The 27,664-nt window shown below is 43.2% G+C and overlaps 1 protein-coding gene across 2 annotated transcripts; it reads left to right on the top strand.

Moving 5' to 3' along the window:
• Nucleotides 1-18,837: 18,837 nt before the first annotated feature.
• Nucleotides 18,838-24,013, top strand: LOC124676935. 2 transcript variants are annotated; one of them, XM_047212945.1, is made up of 15 exons: nt 18,838-18,873; nt 20,159-20,343; nt 20,443-20,613; nt 20,700-20,839; nt 20,933-21,229; nt 21,397-21,536; nt 21,911-21,975; nt 22,092-22,160; nt 22,256-22,429; nt 22,510-22,640; nt 22,809-23,093; nt 23,199-23,341; nt 23,424-23,474; nt 23,557-23,619; nt 23,689-24,013. In XM_047212945.1, the coding sequence occupies exons 1-15, from the start codon at nt 18,848-18,850 to the stop codon at nt 23,765-23,767; spliced, it is 2,019 nt and encodes a 672-aa protein (XP_047068901.1). In that variant the 5' UTR covers nt 18,838-18,847; the 3' UTR covers nt 23,768-24,013. The 2 variants fall into 2 exon arrangements, with proteins under 2 accessions (XP_047068901.1, XP_047068903.1); XM_047212947.1 differs by lacking the exon at nt 20,443-20,613.
• The last annotated feature ends 3,651 nt before the right edge of the window (nt 24,014-27,664 follow it).

The following is a 27,664-nucleotide window of genomic DNA, read 5'->3' on the forward strand; positions in this document are numbered from 1 at the left end:
AGATTACAAGTTTATTCCTAAACTAAAACCTAAACTAAATGCTTGAAGAATATATTCTGGTCATATTCAACTTTAAAACCTGCAAAACAAATCACAAACACTAGCCGAATATAAGTGTTAGCTCAAGATTCAGTTTAGACAGTTAGCAAGTGACACAATCTTCGGCTTAGGCGGAACCAAGTCACAGACACACTTGTGCTTGTCCAAAACCAGGGACGAGCACAAGATAGGATCGAGCGGACCAAAGCCGAGCAGTGCTCAGGGGCTCAAGTTTCGGCATATGAGAGCACACAGCTCAAGTGTGCTTGAGCAGACAACAGCAAGGCCATGCAAAAGCATAGTCACCAAGCATGCCAGGCTTGTGTGTCAATGCGAGGAATAGAAGTAGGGATCATATAAAAGGAGCACAAACCCTAGAAACTAGAACCAGTCGACCGAGATAGGATTCACCGGAGTAAGGGTGAAGCAAGAACAAGCTCGAGTTCATCCAGCTTCTTGAGCAAGAACAGAAACCAACACAACCAACTTAGCCACCAGGAATCATGGTGACCCGAGAAGATCAACCGGAATCTGGAGGTGAAGGGCTCGTGAACGAAACCCCAAGTCCGCATCAACACAAAATCTCATACTAGGAGGCTGGAACAAGGTATACCAAGATCCTGGAGAAGATCCAATGGATCTAATCCATCATATGCATGACATAGTCATGGGGTTGAGCATATGCTCAACAGGGTGAATCATCACTTGGTTTTCACCAAGGATCACTGCTAGTCTAAAAAGCCACCAAAATAGAAACCACCCAGATACAGATCTTGTGCACGGAAGCAAGATCCGATGCACGAATAGCACCGGTAGATGTGTTGCAATAAATAGCAGCTAGTATAGACTACACGTAAAATCCTAGGCACATAACCATCGAGTAAAACCCTAGATTTCTTCACGAGCAAGCATATTGGCATTCATACTTACTATGATCCCCTAATATGCAAGCAAAGATGAGTAGCCACAAGATCCAACTAACTAAGTGAGCAACCAATCGGTAGCAAGGCTACCGAGGTCACATCACACTTAGCACCAAATAAGAGCAAGCCAAATAGACCACATCACTATCCGTAAATGGATTCGAGTTTGATTGCTTGTAAAAGAATCATGAACAAGCAAACTCATATACAAGCAAGACATTTAAATCATCACTGCATAAGCAGCTCATCATAATTAAGTAATCTAAGCATGAATTTATCACAGATCCATGCTAAGCATGACAACAGCATACTGTTAAGCAATACAACTTAATTCATAGCCACTAGAGCAAGTAAGCAACAGCACAGTGATGCTTGAGCATCAGCATCACCAAATAAGTGAACCATATAACCACAGTGTTAGCCAGTAAGCAATCACTGACAAACAATTGATCAAATTGATCAATCATAGCAAGCCAAGCTACACAAAGGGATTTGCCAACAAGCAAGAAATGATCCAATGGATCATTGGATTGCGATAGTAGTACTCGAATTATATCACGTGCACCTCGGCACACACACAAGTGTCACAGATGCATCACAAGTGCACCTAGACAAGCAAGCATAATAGTCCAGTAAGCATAGCAAGCCCATAAGCATGAACAACAGGGTATATCAAGCCATAAGCAAGCTAGGGGTAGAAGAAAGGCAAGCATAACATGAACAGCAAGCAAAGAAGCATGTGCCAGTACCGGAAACGGTAATTGAGCCATGAGCTTGCGAGTAAACCGAAGCACAGAGAAGATTGCGCGACGAGTAGCATAACTCTAGATGATCACAAGACCACCGGAGAGCAACGAGATCATGAGGAGGAAGAAGAACAGAGTGACAAGGGAGGCGCACGGAAGAGAAGGAGGAGGAGCAAAAGACCTTACCCGCGCTCGGGAGGCGGAAACTATGGCATGGCGAGGCAGAGTGCCCGCGCGGCCATAGCGACTCGCAAAGCCGGGAAGTCGCCGGCGTTACGCCGACGAACACCACCACAGCAGCACGAAGCATGGAGACGACGGCACGGGCGCTGCGAGCGAGCACCCGCGCCGGGTCGGTCTCGGAGGCGCACACGTCGACGGCGAAGGCGAGAGCTTGTCGGAGACCACCAGATCGCCCATGGCGATTCTCCAGGAGATCCAGACCGAGGCGATTCGCCAGGAGAGGACGAGAGGAGAGAACGGCTCGGACGGATCGATAGATCTGCTCGAGGCGGTTCTAGATCGGTAGGTGACCACGGCGGAGGAGGCCGGTGATGGCCGGAGCAGGGGCGGCGGCCATGGCGGCGACGCCATCGCCGAGGCGTCGCGAGAGAGATTAGGGTTAGGTCGAGCGAGTGAGAGGGCCGAGTGAGTGAGAGTGCGGTGGGCCGTTCGGCTCCACCAAGCGGCTATGGGGCAAGCTTTAGTGGGCTGTCCCATGGGCCTAAGTTATTGGGTCGGGCCCAATATGGGTCCCGGAGGGGTATTTTGGTCTTTGTACATTTAATAAAAGACCAAAACTTTCACAAATTTTAATAAATCATAAACCACTCTAAAAATCCAATAAAAATTGGATTTATGAATGAAAAATAAATCTTAACCAGAATAAAATATGAAATGGAATTTATGAAACAAATTCAAAATCATGAATTTTTAGAATTTAAATAATCAATTGGAATTTTCAATTATCATTTCCTTGTATTTAAAATTCAAGGAAAAATCTCAAATAAGTTCAAAAACTTATTTTCAAACATTTCAAAATGAGATTCTATTATTCCAAGTCATCTCTTTTGAACCGAGAGAATTTTTCCTGAAAACTACTATATTCCCTTTTATTCCAAAAACTATAGAGGTAAATCTATAATTTCAAATTATTTTGGAATGACTAAGGTAATTACCAAGTAAACTCATGTTACTTTAAATTATTGTACTTTGTGTGAATTACAATGATTAATACTTTTAAATCAATTGTAAATTACCGTCAAAGACATAAATCTTAAATACAACCCTAAATTGTCATAACTCAATGGGGTAAAGGGATTCAACATAAAATAATACATCCATAATTGCATTATTTGGATTTTTATAACATTGTCCTTACCGGACAATGATGCTTCTTACAGAACCCGAGGTCCAGGTTCCATCAACTGCATTGAACCGCACTATCTCGCAGTCCACGAGCAAGTTCACCCTTGCTCATGTCAACTTGATTATCTTCTACTACTTTTAATGCAAAGCTATATACTTATCATTCCCGCATCGCAAATGAAATGTTAATTTCCAACTATGAATATGACTATGTGGCTGGCAATGGAACCATGGTATGTGTTGATATGGTGGAGGTTCCATTGCAATGGGTTATATCACCCTAGGATTAAATTACCAATGCCAGTCCAGTTGATTCTAGCGCCGTACAAACCGCGTTGACCATGAGATCTATAATGGCTCCGGAAAAGCCAGCTGTATCTTTTCCCTTCGCACGCCAACGGATCGGGGAGACGGTGGGGTGCTTGGAGGCACCGCCGCAATAGGTTGGGAAATCCTTTTAAATCCCCATCCATTGGTGATGTTAATCTCTTCCGATCTATGAAGGATTGTCCGGAGTATACCATGAGTAAAGCCGTATTATCGGGGAAGTCTACTGGAGGTATACGGTCGGACAAAAGGGTGGGTTTGCAGTCGCGGAGAAGGCGGTGTGGGCTTGGATCTTTATACCTGGCCTCACACCAAAGGAAGTGTGAACGGGGGCAAGTCCTCGCGGATGGCAAAAAGGGTGAGATCTCTTGTGGGAAAAGTAACGCACCTCTGCAGAGTGTATCAAATTGTGGCTGTCACTCCTTGTTCCGGGAAGGAACTGCGAACGCGGCAGAAAGGAACTCCACGAAGTTCGGTCAACTCCGTGAAGACCGACGGGCATAGTTTTCATAATAAAAGCAACCTTTTGAAGAAATGTTTTCAAAACATGCATTGACCGGCGATTTCCCGATCAATGGTCGTAGCTAGTGCATCAAACACCTTTTATTCTTTTAGAACTTGCTCGAGTACCTCTGTACTCACTTTCTTTCGACACCCTTGCTAGACCGTGATCCCGAAGTGGAGGCTATCAACGATGGAGCACCGAGAAGGAAGCTACGAGCTGGTCTACGAAGAACCCGATCTTACCGGCGGAGTGGAAGGCGTAGACTATGGGATAGTCTACGGACCGGATGACACGGAGGTGGAGGAGTAGTGACATACCTTAGTATCATAGAGCCGAGCAACGTAGAACTTACCTAAATAAGTTGTTGAGCTCTTTTCATCTTTAGTATAAGTTGTAATGGTACTTTAGTAGTCTCTTAGGGTGTTCTCATAGGACTCGTGAGGATACCAACTTGTAAGACAATGTTTGTAATAAAGTATGGAGTGTTATGACCTGCAATGTTTCTGTTGTACCACTCCGAGGGATATGGCAATTTGTGAGGAAGTCCCTTCACAAAGATCATATCAACGACTTGTATACTACAACATGCAGTGGTATGCTGGGTCCCCGCAGCTGGTATCAGAGCAAATGTTGCGACCTTAGGTTGGAAAAACCTAGTAGAGGGAAGAAACCTGTAGGAGCCTAGTAGAAATAGTAAAGGATTCTCTAGAAATATGGTGGTTATTCACTTGAGAATAGCAAAACCATATATTTTAGTGCGATAATTCTTTATTATAGCTATTATGATGCATTATCACTACTAATATTCTGCTTTTGTATACAGCCATAATGGCGAACACTTTTCCCAAGAGGACTTTGAGGAAAGTTGAGGGTTGGCTCGGTGATTATGATGGACCAATAACAGCTCTCCCGTGTGGGATGTCGAAGGAACTTCATTGCGATCCACGGATACCTGTTATCAAGTATATTTACTATGATGGGGAAATCCTAGCCAAGTGCAGAGTATCGGTCCAACTACCGGAAAAACTGCTGATGAGTCGTATAATGCCATACGGAGAAGCCAAAACTATCACCACAGCCTACCATATGGGCCTATTCAAGGCAATCCTTGAGATAAGGCAGCACAAGTCGATAGGAACTCCTATGTTCGGAATTTTCTCATATACCTCATGCCGAGGAAGATGAGGATCCCACTCTTAATCATTTGGTGTTAGCCCACGGAAGTCCCGAAGCTGCAGCGACAGAGCACATGGATAGCCGTAAGTCTTTATTGACCACGATGTATCTTTTACACATGAAGATGAGAGGTGAGATTGACCACATGCTAGCTGAGTTCACGGACCCTGATAAAGTCCAAACTCGGATGCATGACTTGAGGGCACAACCACAACATACTACACCCTTCTTTAACCCAGATAGTGATGTAGATTTGAGTGACCAGTGGTTCAAGAGAAATCTACCTACAAGAGATCCACTTACACCTAACTTTGTTCCGCACTACCCACACGTATCAGCATCATGTGATACTGGATATGGGGGAGACCACTCATGGAACATAAATTGCTCGGAGTCACCGATTGAAAACTCGACGGGTTGGCGTTTCGGGGAACCTTTCGGTGATGAGGAGGAGCCAATTCCATGTGATACAGGAGATGAGAGTGATGCGGTTAACCCAAATGTTAACCAACACTACGAGCAGGAAGAGAAAGGTACTGATTCCATTTCTTTAGATTTGGAGATGGGCATATCTAAACCATCGCAGATACGAAGTAGGTGAGAGTTCGGAACCAAGAAAAAGAAGAAGAAGAAGATGAGGGGTCAAGTGAATAGGAATCCTCCATGGATGACTCGGAGAAGAGGCACTCGTATTCCACCGGGGATATGTATGAGTCTTTATCTAGTTACTTTGGAATGACAGATCTCTCGTCTCGGCACTTCGTCCGATTCGGATTACATACCTACTCGGAAGGACCTATGTTCCGGACGGTGTTCGGAAGACTAGTCGCTGTATTGGTTGGACCCCAGGGATGTACGCGGAGGCGAATGAAGACGATGAGGAGTAGAGCTCCAAGGAAGAATAAAGTAATCTAGGTGGTATTGTAATAGAACGTATTTTAAATTCCCGTTGGCTTGGGCTTGGAGCCAAATAAGTGGTTTATATATACCACATGTAATATAAGTTTGTGAGTGTGTTATGTATTATACGGTGTATATACATAATAAATGTTTGTTTTGGATTTGCTTCTTGATTTAATTGTGTGACTAGTACCGGGCAATGAGTTGAGCTCAGAAAACATTCGCATGGTGTAATTATGAGTAATCGCTCTTTGTTACGGGACTAGGGGGAAATGGCGTTAGTAGAAACCGAAGAGGCTCGCAGAGAGCGGGAAGAAAGAGAAAAAGAGGAGGCAGATGCAGCAGCTAGAGCAGAAAACGCACCACCACCACCACACCCAATGTTGCACCCAGACTTCCAACAGTATATGAGGTCAATGGAGGAAGACGGAAGGCGTTACCAGGAAAGTCAGAGCAAGAATATGCAGGATTTCTTTACCCATGTCATCAATGAGAGGGGTAATGAAGGCAAGGGAGTAACACTATCGGACTTCCAAAATGCAAGACCACTACCATTCACATCAGCTCCGGAACCAATGGACGCTGAAGATTGGCTTATGGATACCGAACGGAAATTGAAGACCGTTGGTTGCAACGATGAGGAGAAGATCGGATATACCACTTATCCGTTGTCGTGACCAGCAGCATCATGGTGGGAGAACCTTGTAGCAAGTACACCCTCCGGATAAGGTATTCACCCGGGAGGAGTTCAAGAAGAAGTTTCGGGATGCTCATGTTCCGGACAGCGTGGTGGAGCTGAAGAAGAGGGAATTTGAAGAACTGAGACAGAATACTGCACCAATCATGCAGTATGTTCGGGATTTCAATAGGTTATCCAGATATGCACCTGAGGATGTGGATACAGAGGAAAAGCGGAAGAAGCGGTTTATGAAAGGCATGAATCCATACATGAAGATGCAACTGAGGTTGGCAAGAACTGCCGAATTCCGTGAACCGATTGACTCGGCAATCACTTTCGAGGATGACTACGTGCAAGTCCGAGGAGGACAGGAGGAAGAGGGCTCGTATAGAGCCAAGGAAGTACCCAATTAGTAAACCACTACCTCGATCGGAGTTTCAAACCTCGATATCGACCTACCACCGGTAATCAATACAATCGGGGAGGTCGAGTCGAACCCAATTAACCGCGATCATCTGCAACAATTGTGGCCCGAGAGGTCATTTGCGGTAAGGATTGCCGTAAACCCGAATCATCCGTTATGGTTGTGGGAAGGAAGGACACATCAAGCCGGATTGTCCAAACAAGGCGTCCGGAACGGACGAGCTCCGGAGGACGAGGTGGAAACAACAACAACAACAACCGCAACAACGAGTAACAACAACACCAACCGCAACTACAATAACTACAACAACAAGAAGGGAAAGCCTTATGGAAAGCTGAATTGCACATCTTTGGAACAAGCGGAAGAGTCGGATCAAACGAGTCTTAGGTACGCTAAGCATTCTTACTCATCCCGGCAAAGTATTATTTGATACTGGAGCAACCACATCATTTCTTGCATTGGAATTTGTGGAAAAATTCGGGCTTAGATGTTCTAAGTTAGAAACCCCTATAACTGTCCTATCCGCGGGGGGAACGATCTTAGTGACCCACGTGAAAGAAGCACAAGTCCTAACCATATGTGACTCGTGTGTATTTCGCGGACTTATTAATCATACCCATGAAAGACATATCGCTCATCCTAGGGATGGATTGGTTGACGAGAAAATGGAGCGGTGATTAACTCGTGGAGACAAAACAAGATCACTTCGCGACTCCATCGGAGGTAGAATAGTGTTCCAAGGAGATAAGTACGGTGAATTAGAGATTGGATTGGAACTCAACGACTCGAAAGAAGTGAGAATTGAAGATATTCCCGTAGTGAATGAGTTTAAGGATGTATTTCCTAAGGAACTACCAGGAATGCCACCCGATAGAGAGATCGAATTCACAATCGACTCGATTCCGAGCACAAGACCAATAGCACAACCACCATATAAGATGGGGCCAAAGGAGTTAGTGGAACCGAAAGCTCGGATAGATGAACTGGAACGAAGGGATTTATTCAAGAAAGTGTGTCACCATGGGGTACACCGGTGATTTTTGTGGATAAAAGAGATGGAGGAAAGAGAATGTGTGGAGATTATAGAAATTTGAACAATGTAACGATCAAGAACAAGTATCCTTTACCTAGAATTCAAGATCTTTTTGATCAAGTTCAAGGAGCAGGAGTCTTCTCGAAGATAGATTTAAGGTCAGGATACCATCAAATCAAGATCAAGAAGGAAGATGTACCAAAAACAGCATTCGTATCAAGGTATGGACACCATGAATACTTGGTTGTACCATTTGGACTAACCAATGCACCAGCAATTTTCATGAATTTGATGAACAAGATATTCATGAAGTACTTGGACAAGTTTGTGATAGTGTTCATAGATGATATTTTAATCTATTCCAAAGATAAAGAAGAACATGCCAAACATTTGAAGATAGTTCTGCAAACTTTGAGAGAACATCAGCTATATGCAAAGTTCAGCAAGTGCAAATTTTGGTTGGATAGTGTTGAATTTCTTGGACATGTCATAACCAAAGAAGGCATAGCGGTGAATCCAAGCAAGGTTCAGTCCGTATTGGAATGGAAATCACCTAAAAATGCTAAGGAAATACGAGGATTTCTTGGTATGGCAGGCTATTATCGGAGATTCATAGAGGGATTTTCGAAGATTGCAGGACCAATGACCAAGTTACTCAAGAAAAATACTCCATTTGTGTGGACCGATGAATGTGAAGCCGCCTTCCAAACACTCAAGGATAAGTTAACCACAAAGACCGGTATTAGCGGTCCTCGAATCCGGAAAGGATTACACGGTGTATTGTGATGCTTCCAAGAATGGACTTGGATGTGTTCTTATGCAAGATCTGAAGGTAATAGCTTATGGATCAAGACAAGTTTGAAACCACATGAACACAACTACCCAAGACATGATCTCGAGTTAGCGGCAGTTGTGTATGCTTTGAAGAGTTGGAGACAATTTCTATATGGATCCAAGTGTGAGTTATACACCGATCACAAAAGTTTGAAGTATTTCTTCACCCGTAAAGAATTAAACATGAGACAGAAGAGATGGTTGGAGTTGATTAAGGATTACGACCTTAAGATCAACTATACACCGTGCAAGGCTAATGTAGTAGCGAGATGCCCTAAGTAGGAAAAGTATCGAGAATCAACCTACTGAATGGGAGATTCCAAAGGAACTTCGGAAGGAGTTAGAAGATGCTCGGATCTTGTTTATTCAAGGTGATATCAAAGGAAGTATAGCAACCATGAGGATTATGGATGAGATGTACTCGGACTTGAAATATGAGATTATCCGAAAGCAAGCTGGATGATTTGTTCATTCAAGAGGAAATCAAGAGGATTGGCGAAGGAAGACCATCGGAATTCCATCTAGGGGATTTTGATTCATTATATTTCCAAAAGGATCCGTGTACCGGATGATCCAGGAGTGAAGACAATCATATTAAAAGAAGCACATGAAACTCCTTATTCCATACATCCAGGAAGTACCAAGATGTATATGGATTTGAAGGAGATGTTCGGTGGAACAACATGAAAAGAGAAATAGCACAATATGTCTCGAATGTCATACATGTCAACGAGTGAAGGCAGAACATCGTAGTCCTGCAGGATTACTCAAACCACTAGAGATACCGAATGGAAATGGGATGAAATCGGAATGGATTTTGTTACTGGTTTACCAATGACTAATAAGAGGAAGGATATGATATGGGTAATAGTGGATAGACTTACCAAGAGCGCTCATTTCATAGCCGTAAACACAAAAGATACTGCAGAAAAGTTTGTGGATATTTATGTGAAGGAAATTGTGAGTAAACATGGAGTACCAAAGAAGATAGTCTCGTATAGAGGTTCGATTTTCACATCAGCATTCCGGAAACAACTACAAGAATCTTTGGGATCCAAGTTGGATTTCAGAGACAAAGATATCATCCACAAACCGGAGGACAAACCGAAAGAACCAATCAGATACTTGAGGACATGCTTAGAGCTTGTGCTTCCGAACTTTGGAGGCTCATGGGAGGATCATTTACCTTTAGCGGAGTTCTCATATAACAATAGTTATCGTAGTAGTATTCAGATGGCACCGTACGAAGCATTGTACGGAAGGAAGTGTCGATCACCAATTTGTTGGTTTGAAACCGGAGAAAACAAGGAGTTTACACCGGACTACATCAAAGAGAGACAAGACGTCATCGAGGTGATCCGGGATAGACTCAAGATAGCTCAGAGTCGTCGAAGAGTTACGCCGACTTAAAGAGAAGAGATTGGGAACCGAAAGTGGGAGACATGGTTTATCCGAAGGTTAGCCCAATGAAAGGACTTAAAAGGTTCGGAGTGAAAGGAAAGTTAAGCCCTCGATATATTGGACCATTTAAGATAATCAATCGAATCGAGGAACAGCTTTTGAGTTGGAGTTACCGGCACAACTAAGTCAAGTTCATAATGTATTTCATGTTTCACAACTCGTGAAAATGTTTGAAGGCACCGGATGATCCTATCACATATGAAGAAATAGAATTGCAATCCGACCTAACTTATGTGGAAAGGCCCGAAAAGATCTTAGAAGTACAATGGAAGAAATTAAGAAACAGAGCAATCAAATATCGCAAAGTGCAATGGCAACATCATCCCGAGCGAGAAGCTACTTGGGAAACGAAGAAGAACTCAGGAAGTCTTACCCCGAGATGTTCAGGTACCAATCTTAACTTCGGGACGAAGTTTCGTTAAGGGGGAGAGGCTGTAATAACCCGTAACCTAGGAACAACGAAGGGTAGATTTAGAAATGGGATGTGCATTTCATCGCAAAACGGGGGAAATTTTCGCGCCTTATTGCAACTAAACCTAAGAGGGATCGAGATTCTCTCTCATCTTGCATTTAGGGTTAGGCAATGTGAGTTAGGGAAATTTCGACATGATCTCTTTTGTATCTTGTTGATTTGGGGAATTGATTTCATTTGACAAGTGTCATTACATTAAACAATAAACATTGAACAATATAAATGGAATTCATAATTCAAACAACTTATTAATTCAAATCACTTTGAATTTCAAAGTGAATCACAAATACAATGATTATTTCTGAATATAAATGTCACATAATCAAAAAGCTCATAAACAAAAACCTTGGGCTTTATTGATATCAACACAGATTACAAAGTCTTTACAATATTCTTGATACAAGAATCAATGAATAATAAACAGAAATAAAAAGGAAGATTACAAGTTTATTCCTAAACTAAAACCTAAACTAAATGCTTGAAGAATATATTCTGGTCATATTCAACTTTAAAACTCGCAAAACAAATCACAAACACTAGCCGTAATATAAGTGTTAGCTCAAGATTCAGTTTAGACGAGCTAGCAAGTGACACAATCTTCGCTTTAGGCAGAACCAAGTCACAAGACACTTGTGCTTGTCCAAAACCAGGGACAAGACAAGATAGGATCAAGCGGACTAAAACCGAGCAGCTGCAGAGGCTCAAGTTTCAGCATATGAGAGCACACAGCTCAAGTGTGTCAGGCAGCAACAAAGCAAGGCCATGCAAAAGCATAGTCACCAAGCATGCCGGGCTTGTGTGTCAATGCAGGAATAGAAGTAGGGATCATATAAAAGGAGCACAAACCCTAGAAACTAGAACCAGTCGACCAGATAGGATTCACCAGGTAAGGGTGAAGCAAGAACAAGCTCAGTTCATCCAGTTCTTGAGCAAGAACAGAAACCAACACAACCAACTTAGCCACCAGGAATCATGGTGACCTGAGAAGATCAACCAAATCTGGAGGTGAAGGGTCGTGAACGTAAACCCCAAGTCCGCATCAACACAAAATCTCATACTAGGAGCCGGAACAAGGTATACCAAGATCCTGGAGAAGATCCAATGGATCTAATCCATCATATGCATGACATAGTCATGGGGTTGAGCAGATGCTCAACAGGTGAATCATCACTTGGTTTTCACCAAGGATCACCGCTAGTCTAAAAAGCCACCAAAATAGAAACCACCCGGATACGTATCTTGTGCACGAAGCAAGATCTGATGCACGGATAGCACCAAGAGATGTGTTGCAATAAATAGCAACTAGTATAGACTACACGTGAAAATCCTAGGCACATAACCATCAAGCAAAACCCTAGATTTCTTCACAGTGCAAGCATATTGGCATTCATACTTACTATGATCCCCTAATATGCAAGCAAAGATGAGTAGCCACAAGATCCAACTAACTAAGTGAGCAACCAATCAGTAGCAAGGCTACTGAGGTCACATCACACTTAGCACCAAATAAGAGCAAGCCAAATAGACCACATCACTATCCAGAAATGGATTCAGAGTTTGATTGCTTGTAAAAGAATCATGAACAGCAAACTCATATACAAGCAATACATTTAAATCATCACTGCATAAGCAGTTCATCAGAATTAAGTAATCTAAGCATGAATTTATCACGGATCCATGCTAAGCATGACAACAAAGATACTCGTTAAGCAATACAACTTAATTCATAGCCACTAGAGCAAGTAAGCAACAAGCACAGATGATGCTTGAGCATCAAGCATCACCAAATAAGTGAACCATATAACCACAGTGTTAGCCAGTAAGCAATCACTGACAAACAATTGATCAAATTGATCAATCATAGCAAGCCAAGCTACACAAAGGGATTTGCCAACAAGCAAGAAATGATCCAATGGATCATTGGATTGCAGTAGTAGTACTGAATTATATCACAGGCACCTCTGGCACACACACAAGTGTCACAGATGCATCACAAGTGCACCTAGACAAGCAAGCATAATAGTCCAGTAAGCATAGCAAGCCCATAAGCATGAACAACAGGGTATATCAAGCCATAAGCAAGCTAGGGGTAGAAGAAAGGCAAGCATAACATGAACAGCAAGCAAAGAAGCATGTGCCAGTACCAGGAAACGGTAATTGAGCCATGAGCTTGCAGTAAACCGAAGCACAGTAAGATTGCGCAGCAGTAGCATAACTCTAGATGATCACAAGACCACCAGAGAGCAACAGATCATGAGGAGGAAGAAGAACAGTGACAAGGGAGGCGCACAGAAGAGAAGGAGGAGGAGCAAAAGACCTTACCCGCGCCTGGAGGCAGAAACTATGGCATGGCGAGGCAGTGCCCGCGCGGCCATAGCAGCTGCAAAGCCAGGGAAGTCGCCGGCGTTACGCCGACGAACACCACCACAGCAGCACAGCATGGAGACGACGGCACAGGCGCTGCGAGCAGCACCCGCGCCAGGTCGGTCTCGGAGGCGCACACGTCGACGGCGAAGGCGAGAGCTTGTCGGAGACCACCAGATCGCCCATGGCGATTCTCCAGGAGATCCAGACCGAGGCGATTCGCCAGGAGAGGACGAGAGGAGAGAACGGCTCGGACGGATCGATAGATCCGCTCGAGGCGGTTCTAGATCGGTAGGTGACCACGGCGGAGGAGGCCGGTGATGGCCGGAGCAGGGCGGCGGCCATGGCGGCGACGCCATCGCCAGGGCGTCGCGAGAGAGATTAGGGTTAGGTCGAGCGAGTGAGAGGGCCGAGTGAGTGAGAGTGCGGTGGGCCGTTCGGCTCCACCAAGCGGCTATGGGGCAAGCTTTAGTGGGCTGTCCCATGGGCCTAAGTTATTGGGCTGGGCCCAATATGGGTCCGAAGGGGTATTTTGGTCTTTGTACATTTAATAAAAGACCAAAACTTTCACAAATTTTAATAAATCATAAACCACTCTAAAAATCCAATAAAAATTGGATTTATGAATGAAAAATAAATCTTAACCAGAATAAAATATGAAATGGAATTTATGAAACAAATTCAAAATCATGAATTTTTAGAATTTAAATAATCAATTGGAATTTTCAATTATCATTTCCTTGTATTTAAAATTCAAGGAAAAATCTCAAATAAGTTCAAAAACTTATTTTCAAACATTTCAAAATGAGATTCTATTATTCCAAGTCATCTCTTTTGAACCAGAGAATTTTTCCCGTAAAACTACTATATTCCCTTTTATTCCAAAAACTATAGAGGTAAATCTATAATTTCAAATTATTTTGGAATGACTAAGGTAATTACCAAGTAAACTCATGTTACTTTAAATTATTGTACTTTGTGTGAATTACAATGATTAATACTTTTAAATCAATTGTAAATTACCGTCAAAGACATAAATCTTAAATACAACCCTAAATTGTCATAACTCAATGGGGTAAAGGGATTCAACATAAAATAATACATCCATAATTGCATTATTTGGATTTTTATAACATTGTCCTTACCGGACAATGATGCTTCTTACGTAACCCGAGGTCCAGGTTCCATCAACCGCATTGAATCGCACTATCTCGCAGTCCACAGTGCAAGTTCACCCTTGCTCATGTCAACTTGATTATCTTCTACTACTTTTAATGCAAAGCTATATACTTATCATTCCCGCATCGCAAATGAAATGTTAATTTCCAACTATGAATATGACTATGTGGCTGGCAATGGAACCATGGTATGTGTTGATATGGTGGAGGTTCCATTGCAATGGGTTATATCACCCTAGGATTAAATTACCAATGCCGTCCAGTTGATTCTAGCGCCGTACAAACCGCGTTGACCATGAGATCTATAATGGCTCCGGAAAAGCCAGCTGTATCTTTTCCTTCGCACGCCAACGGATCGGGGAGACGGTGGGGTGCCGGAGGCACCGCCGCAATAGGTTGGGAAATCCTTTTAAATCCCCATCCATTGGTGATGTTAATCTCTTCCGATCTATGAAGGATTGTCCGGAGTATACCATGAGTAAAGCCGTATTATCTGGGGAAGTCTACTGGAGGTATACGGTCGGACAAAAGGGTGGGTTTGCGAGTCGCGGAGAAGGCGGTGTGGGCTTGGATCTTTATACCTGGCCTCACACCAAAGGAAGTGTGAACGGGGGCAAGTCCCTCGCGGATGGCAAAAAGGGTGAGATCTCTTGTGGGAAAAGTAACGCACCTCTGCAGAGTGTATCAAATTGTGGCTGTCACTCCTTGTTCCGGGAAGGAACTGCGAACGCGGCAGAAAGGAACTCCACGAAGTTCCGGTCAACCCGTGAAGACCGACGGGCATAGTTTTCATAATAAAAGCAACCTTTTGAAGAAATGTTTTCAAAACATGCATTGACCGGCGATTTCCGATCAATGGTCGTAGCTAGTGCATCAAACACCTTTTATTCTTTTAGAACTTGCTCGAGTACCTCTCGTACTCACTTTCTTTCGACACCCTTGCTAGACCGTGATCCCGAAGTGGAGGCTATCAACGATGGAGCACCGGAAGGAAGCTACGAGCCGGTCTACGAAGAACCCGATCTTACCGGCGGAGTGGAAGGCGTAGACTATGGGATAGTCTACGGACCGGATGACACGGAGGTGGAGGAGTAGTGACATACCTTAGTATCATAGAGCCGAGCAACGTAGAACTTACCTAAATAAGTTGTTGAGCTCTTTTCATCTTTAGTATAAGTTGTAATGGTACTTTAGTAGTCTCTTAGGGTGTTCTCATAGGACCTCGTGAGAATACCAACTTGTAAGACAATGTTTGTAATAAAGTATGGAGTGTTATGACCTCGCAATGTTTCTGTTGTACCACTCTGAGGGATATGGCAATTTGTGAGGAAGTCCCTTCACAAAGATCATATCAACGACTTGTATACTACAACATGCAGTGGTATGCTGGGTCCCCGCAATTAGCATGTTCTCTTCTTTCTCAATCTCAAGTTCATCGTTGGATGAATCATCAGACCTCTACAAACACGCAAAAGTTGGACTCATTTCATCTACTATGGGAAAAAAATAGTACGGCGGGGCGGAGACATACCTTTCGGCGATTTGTCGAGCACCTTGCGTGCACCATGTTGCGCCGCGGCTAGAGGAGGACATGGTGGTCTTTGCGGCAGCGTGGCGGCGGCAGCTCGCTAGACGTGTGATACGTCGCAAACGTATCTATAATTTTTGATGCTCCATGCTTGTTTTACACCAATTTCTATATGTTTTGTTTACACTTCGTTGCACTTTTATACATTTTTCGGAACTAACCTATTGACAAGATGCCACAGTGCATGCCAGTTCCTTGTTTTCTGATGTTTTGTATTTTAGAAAAGTTGTACAGAAAATATTCTCGGAATTGGACGAAACAAAAACCGAAGTTCCTATTTTACTGTAACAAAGATGGAGTCCGGAGGAGAGACGAAGCGGTGCCACGAGGCGGCCACACCAGGCCATGGCGCGGCACAGGCCCTAGCCACGCCTTGGGGTGGTGTGGGCCCCAAGCACCCACCGACCTCGCCCTTCAGCCTATTTATTCATCTTCTCGAGAAAAACTTAAATACCCGAGCCTCCATCCACGAAAAGTTCCGTCGCGACTGCCATCGCCCACCCTAGCTCGGGAGGCTTCTGAAGCTCTTTCCAGCACCCTGCCGGAGAGGGAAATTATCACCAGAGGCCTCTACATCGCCATGCCCGCCTCTGAAGTGATGCGTGAGTAGTTCATCTCTGGACTACGGGTCCATAGCAGTAGCTAGATGGTTGTCTTCTCCAATTTATGATTCATGTTTAGATCTTGTGAGCTGCCTATCATGATCAAGATCATCTTTATATAATGCTACATGTTGTGTTTGCTGGGATCCGATGAATATTAAATACTATGGTTGGGATCGATTATATAGTTGTCATATGTTATTTGTGATCTTGCATGCTCTTTGTTGCTAGTAGATGCATTGGCCTAGTATGTGCTTGTGACTCCAGTAGATGCTTTGGCCTAGTATGTGCTTGTGACTCCAAGAGGGATTACATATGCTCGATAGTGGGTTCATACCTCTAGTAATCTGGAAGAGTAACAATAACTTCTAAGATTGTAGATGTGCTATTGCTACTAGGGAGAAAACAACAATGATTTGTCTAAGGATAATTATATTGTTTACTTTACACACATTGCTTAATGGGATAATTTGGTTGCTTACAACTTAATACTGGAAGGGGTTCGGATGATAACCTGAAGGTGGATTATTAGTCATAGACGCAGTTGGATCACAGTCTATGTATTATGTTGTAATGCATAAATGAATCGCATAGCAATCATCTTGTCATGTATGGTCTTTATTCTGTCAATTGCCCAGCTGTAATTTGTTCACCAATATGTTATTTATCTTTAAGGAGAGACACCTCTAGTGAACTGTGAACCTCGGTCCTTTATTTTACACTGATAAAATCATCATGTTCTGTTTACTTACTGCAAACACTGTTCTCTTTAATTCCACTGCAAACGAACATCTCTTTCCACACTATACAGTTAATCCTTTATTTTCAGCAAAATCGGTGAGATTGACAACCTCACTGTAAGTTGGGGCAAAGTATTTTGGTTATGTGTGTGCAGGTTCCACGTTGTTGCTGATGCCGGTAGTGCGCCCTGCCACTAGTCAGCTAGCAACACCTTCAAAAGTCACGCATTTTCTCCTACTGGTCGATTAAACCTTGGTTTCTTACTGAGGAAAAACTTGCTACTGTGCTGATCATACCTTTCTCTTGGGATTCCCCAAGAGTGTGCAATTTGCGCTCATCAACGTGCCCGGGAAAAAGAGGCGTGGCGGCGGCTCGCTCGCGACGACCTTGGGGAAGCTTTATCAAGGCGCGATGCCGACGGATCTACTGCGGGAGCGTGGAGAGAAGCACCGCCGCCAACGAATAGGTGTGGATGCGGCACACTGCTGAAATGGGGAAGGAGAAGTGCGGGTGCGGGTGCGGGTGAAGTTTCATCGCGGCGGTTGGCTGTTTGCGCGCGAGCCACAATGATAGCGCGCGCTCGATCGAAAGCACTATTTTTGGGGCGTTGAAGGGCGTGCGCGAGTTTTAGAGTGCACGCAACTTTGGCACATCTGCTGGAGGGCACAAATCAGCCGCCCGCGCGGTATATCAACGGTTATTTTAGCGCGGACGTGATATATCGCCACTACTGGAGATGCTCTAAGGGCATCGCCACTACTCTCCTCATTCCACCCCCTAATCTCCTCATTCCACCCCCTTTGATTTTGCCTCTCACCCTCTCTCCCTCACGCATGGTTTCAAAATATTGGAATGTGCATACGATGTTTGAGATCTCCATCATACACACATCGTTGCGATGTCCAAATCTTTCTTCCTCCGCTAGTTTCATGGATCAGAGTCCGGGAGACATCGTCTACACCGAACACGTGTAGAACTGCAGAAATGTTGTCGGTTGTAGCACTCCATGGCTTATAGGTGTGAACGACCTTGAGATCAGCATCTTCATATGACTACATCAACAATGTTCATTGGAACGTTTGTTTTTGGTCTTCAAATGTATAAACACTTAAAATATTTTTTAATGCGTACCCACGCAACGGGTTGGCCCACCATCCTCCCGCGGTGACCAAACTCATCGGAGAAAACGAAGGCGATGAGTTTGGCGAGGAATTTATCTCACCGGAGATGAAGTAAAACCTTGGGGTTCTAGGGTGGGTACGGTGGTCGACGACTTAGGGTTCTGGTGATGGTGCGGGTACCTCGCTGGAACTGCAGAAGATGGTGGAGATTTAGAGGGAAGGCTGGACGGCGGTGGCCGCGGCTCAGTCAGAGCGGGGCGGCGAGGCGGGAGGTAGCGCCGCCGGCCGCAGGAGGCAGGAGCAGGCGGTTGCAGCCGGTGGCGGCGGCGGGGAGCGAGCAGCAGCGATGGCGCTGAGGAGTTGGTGATGGGCACGATCAAGACGATGCGGAGGTGGGTCGCGGCCCATATGCTATTTTCTTGACGCGTGGGTGTGCTCGATGGCGGTTGAAGCGCTGATTAGGAGGATCCCTAATAAACCCTAAGTCCCCGATTCGGCCGCTCTATCTCGCCGGCACCCTTCACAGATCTGACACCGGCGGAATTGGGATGTAAGACTATTCTAGTCCTCCTTCAGTCGATTATTATCCGATTATCCCTGTGACTCCAAAGATTGTGCACTTCCTCTTTGATTGATCCAAGTAAAATCCATGTACTCCTACATATGATATTGCCTCAACGCATTTGTTGGTGTTCGATTCTACCTTTTTTCCAACAATGCCTGTAGACAGTCAAATTATTTTGTTTGTTTGGGCTCGCCCCGCCCATGATCCATCTATCCACTCCATGTCCATCACAATTAGTTAGGGTCTATTGTGCTAGGAACTGGCTGCCAGTATTCATCCTCTTCCTGATTTCCACATAAAATTAGGCGATTTAAGATTTGAACAGGTAGAGCACACTTTACTATGTTGCTTTCCGAATGTGGCAGGTGAAAGTCTCCCAAGTTAGTGCTGAATACAAGGAGTAATTAGCATTAGTACTTGTAAATTTATTGTACAATTCTTCTCTCAATCCTATCAATCTATCATATAACTAAGTAGGTTATAAACAACAGTAACAATTTGCTTCTAGAAATCTGCTAACCTAACAACTCTCGTACTTCCCTCTCGGGAGATTTTCTCAAACAAGCCCCTCTCCCATCCTTGTGCATTTGCTCTATTCAACTGCAACAATAATCCTAGAAGCAGGTGCTTTTGATTTTCTGCACCGGTTAGATTGTGTGCATCCTAATGCAATCATGCAAGCTGACCTCAAGTGAGTCTTGACTATAGCATTGACGAGGGTAATTTGCTTAAATTCCAACTGCTTTCACAAGAAACACAACTAAAGTAGCGCTAGCAAAAATATTTTGGAGAACATTGCACCTGAATATGCTCAAAGTTCTTAAATCAAGGAAAGTTAGGAGGATGGGGCATTTCAGCAAAAAACACAGATTAGTAATCTCTCCATTCTCTTTTGCGATTCCAAATCAGAACAGAGGATGTACCAAAATGTACTTCTTACAAGGAGAAAATGTTATATTATCGGTATGATTAAAAAGTTCCTTTTATATTTTTTTGCTATGCATGGGGCCCAATTTTGAGTTTCACTTTGTGTCTCTCATTTCTACTTGAATATGATGCTCTGATAAGCATTTCCGTCCCTTATTATTATTATTATTATTATTTTGCTTCAGGACTGCAAAGAAGCATAAGGAGAACAGGGACCAAAGAGCCAGAGATGAAAAGAGTAGGCTGAGTGTCAAGATGCAGGCAGATGCAAGGGACGAAAGAGCGAATCGAAGAGAGAATCTGTCAAAAGTAAAACTGGTTTCAGGAGATACTTCTCCCAGAACACTCCGGATAAAACAAATGGCAGAACGTGAGTTAATTATCTCATGTTTACTGGTTCTTCTTTGCATTTATTGCACTATTATAGAGAACTAACAGTTGTGGTTTAATTACCATGTTTCTTATTTAGTCAACCGAATGTGGAAGAAGAACAGGAAAGATTTTTGTGAAAAGTATGGACATCCTGATCAGAAGTCGAACCGGAGTTTTGTAGAGAAACCATTTGGTTCTGCATATGTCGATTGTGATACTTCTTTGCCTTCCAATATTGTCTCGCTTGCTTTAGTCGATAGTAATTATGGTAAATGATGCTTCTTTATGCTTATGAATTTTCTATTCTGTATCTAATTACAACTAATTTGTGATTTGAATGACTATCTTGTGCAGAAAACAAGATTTTATTTGCATGCTCAGGCATAGCTATGGAACGTCTGCCAATGACGAATCCTGAAGTAACAATAGTTGTGACATCAAAGCGTTTGGTTGAAGAATTTAAGGAAATAAGAAACAGAGATGATAAAGTGAAGGTTAGTGCTGCTAATCATTGTGTTCCATTATCTTTGTTTTTCAAAGTAACTGTGATCATTCCATGTGCTGATGTACCACTCTTTTCACTATAGGTTGAAGTGCGTTTTCCTGGCAAAAAAAATATTTGCGTAGATGGGTTATTGGGACTATATGATAAATATATTGCTCTTGTAACGTGCTTCTACTACTCAGATCCATGTAAGATACATGTGGATGAACACCAAATGTACAGAGATTTAAAACCAGAGTATTTGCGTCCTAATTCAGTAGAAGCTGTTGGGCGTGCCTTCAGCTCGGGCACTTTGATGTCTGCTAAGGGGAAGATTTGTCTCCCGACTAGTGGGTCTCACGAAGGTCATCTGATGTACAGTAATTGTGCTATCACAGAGGTGAGCTGCTGTATTTTTTCCTTAATTTTGGCATGATAAAAAATGTGGAACATGATTTGTGTTGTAACCCCTGCCGCTTTATTTGTGTCAGTTGAACTTTGTGCATTGATACTCTTTGTTGGGCTCGTTTTTCCTTCATAATCCTTGCCGCTTTGTTTTGCTTCTAGGCTGGACTTGGAGGTCCAGTTGTGACTAAGGATGGACGCTTTATTGGGTTGAACATTGAATGTGATACCAAGGACAATTCTACCTTGATCCTACCATGGGAGTTGCTTATGGAACGCTTGGTGTATTTTGAAAAGTACAGGTATGTCTCATATATCTGTGCATTAATAACTATTTGGTTCTTTCTATCTCTAGCTGGTGCGTACTTGCATCAGTACAACATCTCATGTTGCTAATTTAGAGCTTTCGCTTCAGTGTTGAAGATAGTATATATTCCCTTCCTTTAAATGAGGAAGATATATAAGCCATTTTGCTCAGATAAAACATGGACATGTGATCTGCTCTATCCTCTCACTTCTTTTGTTTAATATAGGTGTAGGCCTGATTACCTGTCTTCCTTAAATCCTCATTTTGTTCTGTTCTACTTGGCTCATGTGTTGGTTTAGTTATTGTGTTGTTGAGCTAGTACTTCCTGTATTTACTTATCATGACTACTCATACATTGTATTATTGCAGCCCGAACTCTACCAACTACCGTGAATATACCTTGCCTAAAGATTTATTCAGCATAGTCCCACCAGGTGTGAATCATTGTTCTATATTGATGTTACATGTTGATCATTATACGCAGAATGTCATTTGGATTTAGTCATACACATCATCTGACTACTAATACTGGTCGCTTTAATTGCATCAGGACATTGGAATACTGTCAAGTATCTAACATCCATGGGATATCCTGAGCCACCACCACTCGTTCTTGAGAGTAAGTCATTTCTTTCTATAGTGCTGACTTCTGCATTCGGTAACTTTTTTTAGCTACCTCTGTGACACTACTCCTGTACTTGTTCCTATAAGCAGAAGGTGGGAAATTGTGTGATAAATTTGAAGAGGATTTTGGTGATTTATATGGTTACAAGGGCTTAGATTGCAACCTCTGGTGTCGTGGTACTGAGGAACTGGTATTTTCTAAACTCCGGACAGAAGTTCTACGAAAACTATGCCGTCGTGTTGTTTTGCTTACTTCATTCAATGGTAATTTTACGGTTCTACACTAGTTAGTTTTTCACATACATTGTTTGCACTGAATAATGGCCAAAGTTGTGATTGTGTAGGAGACATGAGATCTTTTGCATGCACAGGCTACATTATAAAATGGCATAAAAAAGGCACCCCCGTTATTCTGACCTCGGCCAGTTTGATTAGAAGTTTGAATAATGAAGACACGATTGATGAGAAATTGAAGGTTGCTGCTCCTAATTATTTTTTGCCCTCTTAAGTTTAATGATGGTATTTGAGCTTATTTTAATGTTGCAGATTGATGTGTTTCTCCCACCAAATCAGCTGCTCCTAATTATTTTTCTTGCCCTCTAAGTTAGTTAATGGTTAATTAAGCTTACTTTACTGTTTGCAGATTGCTGTTTTTCTCCCACCAAATCAGCATGCTACTGGGACGTTGGAACTGTACCATTTAGATTATAACATTGCTGTAATCAGTGTTCAGAAACGTCTGCATTGTGTTCACCCAGAGAATATTTTCCACGGCGAAAAGGGACGTAAAAAGGTAGTAGCTTTAGGGCGTGAGGTTAAGGATGGACTACTAATGGGGACAATTGGTGTAGTGGCTAAGCTGCCTATGGATGGACCTAGCAAGCTTAACTGCAAAGACCTTAAGCTGTCTACTTGTAAAATCAAGAAGGTACACTGTTGAAGATCAGTGACTATCCTCTATAATCTATTACCACATTTACTAAGTTGTCATCTCTATCTACAACGTAACATCTCCATTTTATTTTTGTACTAGGCTGGGATTGGTGGTCCACTAGTTAATTTTATTGATGGAAGTTATGTTGGCATGAACTTCTACGACGGAACTACGAAAACCCCTTATTTGCCCAGGCATATCATTGCAAAAGTTCTAAGTGCAACTGATCTCCCATCACAAATGTACTTACTTTTTCTAATCCGTTCTTATTATGTAGGCATATACTTATCAATTGTCCTCACATTGTTCTTTTCTTAATGGAAGAAAAGGAATGAGTCAGCCCACAAACATAACCAATGTATCTGTTAAAAAAAGGTATTCTTGCTGTTTCACAGTTCAAATTCATATACTAGTTATACAACATGAACTTGCATTGAGTAAAGAATTTGGACCACAGAAGCCCTGTCAGAGGAAAGTACAAGCGCACAAACAGATCGGGTGCATCCATAGTTACAAACAGGTATTCTTGCTGTTTCCCAGTCCGATTTCATATAACATGAACTTGCATTGAGAAAAGAATTTGGAACAGGTGGCCTGTGCCTAAGCCATATTGGTACCATCCTCGATTTGATGTCTCCGAGCCAGCTTGGTGGAAGGAACCCCAGTAAAACGTCATCAGTAATGTTGTAGTGCTCTTGTCTACCTATTGTTCTCCATGGTTCAGATCATATGGTTGCAATTATTTAACGGACCTGTAGTGCTGTTCATGTAAGATTAAGCTGGGCTGATGGTTCAGATCATATGGTTTCAATTATTTAACGGACCTGTAGTGCTGTTCATGTAAGATTCTGATGTTACTATGTAGACTTGGCTGCGTTATATCGTTTGTACGGCTGTACAAAAGATTCTGATACTGTGCCTGTCAAATTGGTTCCTTGCTGCTTTTCTGTCTAAAGCTGGTAATTAGGGTCGTGAATGCAAATGTGGGACAGGGCGCTACCATTTCTACTCATCAAGAAATATTTTAACGTACATAAAGTGCGTTTGCCAATTAGGGTCGTGATTCGTGAATGCAGCTGTGGGACAGGACATCTAACAATGGGAGTTAGTTTCCTGTTTATCCAGTGGTTCGGCTCCTAAAATGCAAAAGTTTATTTGGTTCGCTCTGTTTTGACCTGCGGTTTCTCCTGCTCCCTACTGCCACTAAGCTGCTTCCGGTGTTAACATTGGCGCCTTCAATTGTGGTGCCCCTTTCCCATCCTTTTTGAGAGAAAGCATATAGCTTTATTACGCAACAATCTGGGCAGAATCGCCCATTACAGCAGTACTGGCGCACTCCGGCACCTCATACTCCCACCGCACCATGGAGTTTACATCACAGGTAAGACCATGTTTGGCTAATTCATGAGCAGCTTTATTAGTAGCTCGCCTGGTATATAGGACTGAACAAGAAGAAAACCATGTTTTACTCTGAACCGTGAGATCCTCAATGATCGCCACCTCCCTTGAAAAGTCAGGCTTCTTACTATTCAGCGCCATAGCTAACACTTGAGCATCAGTTTAAAAAACAACTCTGATCACGCCTAGCTCTGCTGCAAGATTAAAGGCTTCCTCCATTGCCTTGAGCTCCGCTGAGAAAGCATCATGAATGGCGGTTGAGCTGCCAGCTCACGCTTCAACAACTTGTCCGTCAGCCGAACGTGCTATGATCCCCCATGCTCCAAGAGCTTGTCCCTCCACAAAGGCTCCATCAGTATTAATCTTTATAGTACCCTCGGACGGTGGTCTCCAGCTCCCCTCCTTTGAACCCATCTGGTTTGTATCCTTTGCAAAGGAGGACAAATATTCAGCTGCTGTGCACTTAACCCGATGTGCTAGGTTCGGTGTGTGCATTGGAATTTCTCCCTCTCGTATTCTGTTTCGTTCCTGCCACCATAGCCATCACATGGTGATGATTTGTATCTTTTGTGTTTCTGGCAAACTCCAGATAAGGTCCATCGCTGCTTCAATGCTACTGCTTGTCTCCAAGTTTTGCCTCAGATTTTCATACCCCAGTAACCTCCAAAGTGGTTTCACTTCCTTGCACTTCACAAATAGGTGACAACCCTCCTCAAGAGCACGGTTGCAGAACAGGCAATTTGTGTTTTCTATAGAAACTCCTCTTCTAATAAGATTATCTCTGATGGCGAGGGAATTGTGTGCACATCTCCACCAAAAATGTTTGACTTTATTTGGGCACTTGAGCTTCCAAATACGCCACCATTTCTGCTTTCCCCCTCCTCCAAGGACTTCTGGTCTTTGCAGACTAGAGCTAGCATCAGTTCCGGTTCTTTGCATTTCAAGTTCAGTAAATAACTTGTAAGCATTCTTGACCGAATGAAAACCGCGAGGATCAAACTGCCAAGCAATAAAATCGACCGCTCCATCTCGAAGAGGCATGTCTAGTATCATACGTGCTTCCGCTGCTGAAAATGTGTCCACAACCAGTTGTTGATCCCATTGTCCTGTTACTGGACTTATAAGCTCAGCCACCTTAGTCAGTATACTGTCCCCACGAGGTGTCATAATTTTCCGTGACCATGCCCTTGGAATCCACGGATCCTGCCATATTTTAACTTGTTCTCCATCCCCAATTCTCCACACTGCTCCTTCCTTGACCAGCTCGACACCATGGAGAATACTTCGCCAGGTGTAGGACATGCTATCAGTTGGTTCAGTTTCGAGAATGTGACAGTTTGGGAAATATTTGGCCTTCAAAATTGTTGCACAAAGGCTGTCTGGATTTTGGATAAACCTCCAGACTTGTCTCGAGAGCATAGCAATATTAAAACCGTGCAGGTCACGGAAACCCAAACCACCCTGACCTTTTGGTTTGATTAATTTCTTCCAACTCAGCCAATGGATCTTGTTCTCCTTATCTTGTTGGCTCCACCAATATTTTGCTACCATAGCACTAAGCTCATCACAAAAGCCCTTTGTGAGGTAAAAACATGACATAAGAAATGTTGGAATAGCTTGGGCTACGGCTTTTATCAAAATTTCTTTCCCCGCTTTAGACAACAACTTTTCCTTCCATCCCTGTATGATTTTCCAGATTTTATCTTTTATATAAGAAAATGCCTTCCTCTTTGAACACCTATATACACAGGCATCCCTAGATATTTCTCATTCCAGTCCTCACTTTCAATACCCAACTCAGATTTGATCATATCCTTGACTCTCCGTTTTGTATTCGCACTAAACAACAATGATGACTTCTCTGAATTTATGCATTGGCCTGAACAATTCTCATAGAGACAAAGAATTTCCTTTAGCACCCTTGCTTCCTCTCGCTGAGCTTTCATGAGCATGACAGAGTCGTCCGCGAAGAACAAATGGGTAAGACTTGGAGCCCTGTGACAAATCTTCAACCCACTGAATGTTCCTTGCCTTTCAGCCTCCTTCAACAACGCAGTTAGTCCTTCCGCGCAAATGACAAATAAATAAGGCGACAAAGGGTCTCCCTGACGAAGACCCCTAGTTGGTGAGAATTGTTCCGTGGCCTGCCCGTTGACCTTAATTCGATAAGTCACCGTTGTCACACAGCGCATCACCACCTCCACCCAACTCTGGTTGAAGCCCATCTTTAACATCATTTGACGCAAAAATTCCCATTCCACGCGGTCATAGGCTTTACTCATATCAGTCTTGACAGCCACATAACTCTCTCCTCCTTTCCTTCTATTCTTCAGAAAATGTGTTGCCTCATATGCCATTAAAATGTTGTCTGTGATTAGCCTCCCGGGCACAAATGCACTCTGATTGTCCGAGATGATGTTCGGAAGAATGAGCTTGAGTCTATTTGCGAGTACCTTTGAAACTAATTTGTAAAGGACATTGCATAGACTAATAGGCCTCAGGTCTTTAATTCTCGAGGGATCCCTCACCTTTGGAATCAGCACAACAAATGTTTCATTCCATCCGTCTGGCATAGCCCCACCTTTTAGCACATTTAGAACCTCCTCCACTATAGTGTCCCCTATGACATGCCAATATTTTTTTGTAAAACAGAGATGGCATCCCATCCGGACCCGGCGCCTTGAGGTCCCCAATGTGATCCAGCGCAGCCTTTACTTCCATTGCCGTGAATTCAGCCGTTAGACATTCGTTCATAGCTTGTGTCACACATGGCTGCACCACTGCCAATAACTCTTCAGTGCGATCACCTCTTTGAGAAGAGAAAAGGTCCTGAAAATAAGATAGAATATAATTAGTTAAACCTCCTCCCTCTTCCACCTCTGATCCATCCTCCCTTCTTAGCTTCTTGATGCGGTTATTTTTCTTTCGCGCCGAAGCAAAAGAATGAAAGTAACGTGTGTTTCTATCACCCTCTTTCAGCCACCATGCATGTGCACGCTGCCTCCATTTTATGTTCTTCATCTCCTCCAAATGTTCGAGGTGGCAGCGTAGCCTAGTTTCCTCCTCTACTTTCTCCCTTGAGATCGGTGCAAGCATGCATGTTTCCAACTCATTTCTACCTTTTTTATCCGCTTATCCAAATCTCCAACAACATCCCGGCTCCAGCA

The sequence above is a fragment of the Lolium rigidum genome, chromosome 7, assembly GCF_022539505.1.
Source record: "Lolium rigidum isolate FL_2022 chromosome 7, APGP_CSIRO_Lrig_0.1, whole genome shotgun sequence".
Lineage (NCBI taxonomy): Eukaryota > Viridiplantae > Streptophyta > Magnoliopsida > Poales > Poaceae > Lolium > Lolium rigidum.

Coding starts and splice junctions, on each gene's coding strand:
- LOC124676935 (XM_047212945.1), top strand. CDS start 18,848: ATGGGCACGATCAAGACGATGCGGAG. Junction 18,874..20,158: donor ACGATCAAGACGATGCGGAG/GTGGGTCGCGGC, acceptor ATTTTGCTTCAG/GACTGCAAAGAAGCATAAGG. Junction 20,344..20,442: donor GATAAAACAAATGGCAGAAC/GTGAGTTAATTA, acceptor TTTCTTATTTAG/TCAACCGAATGTGGAAGAAG.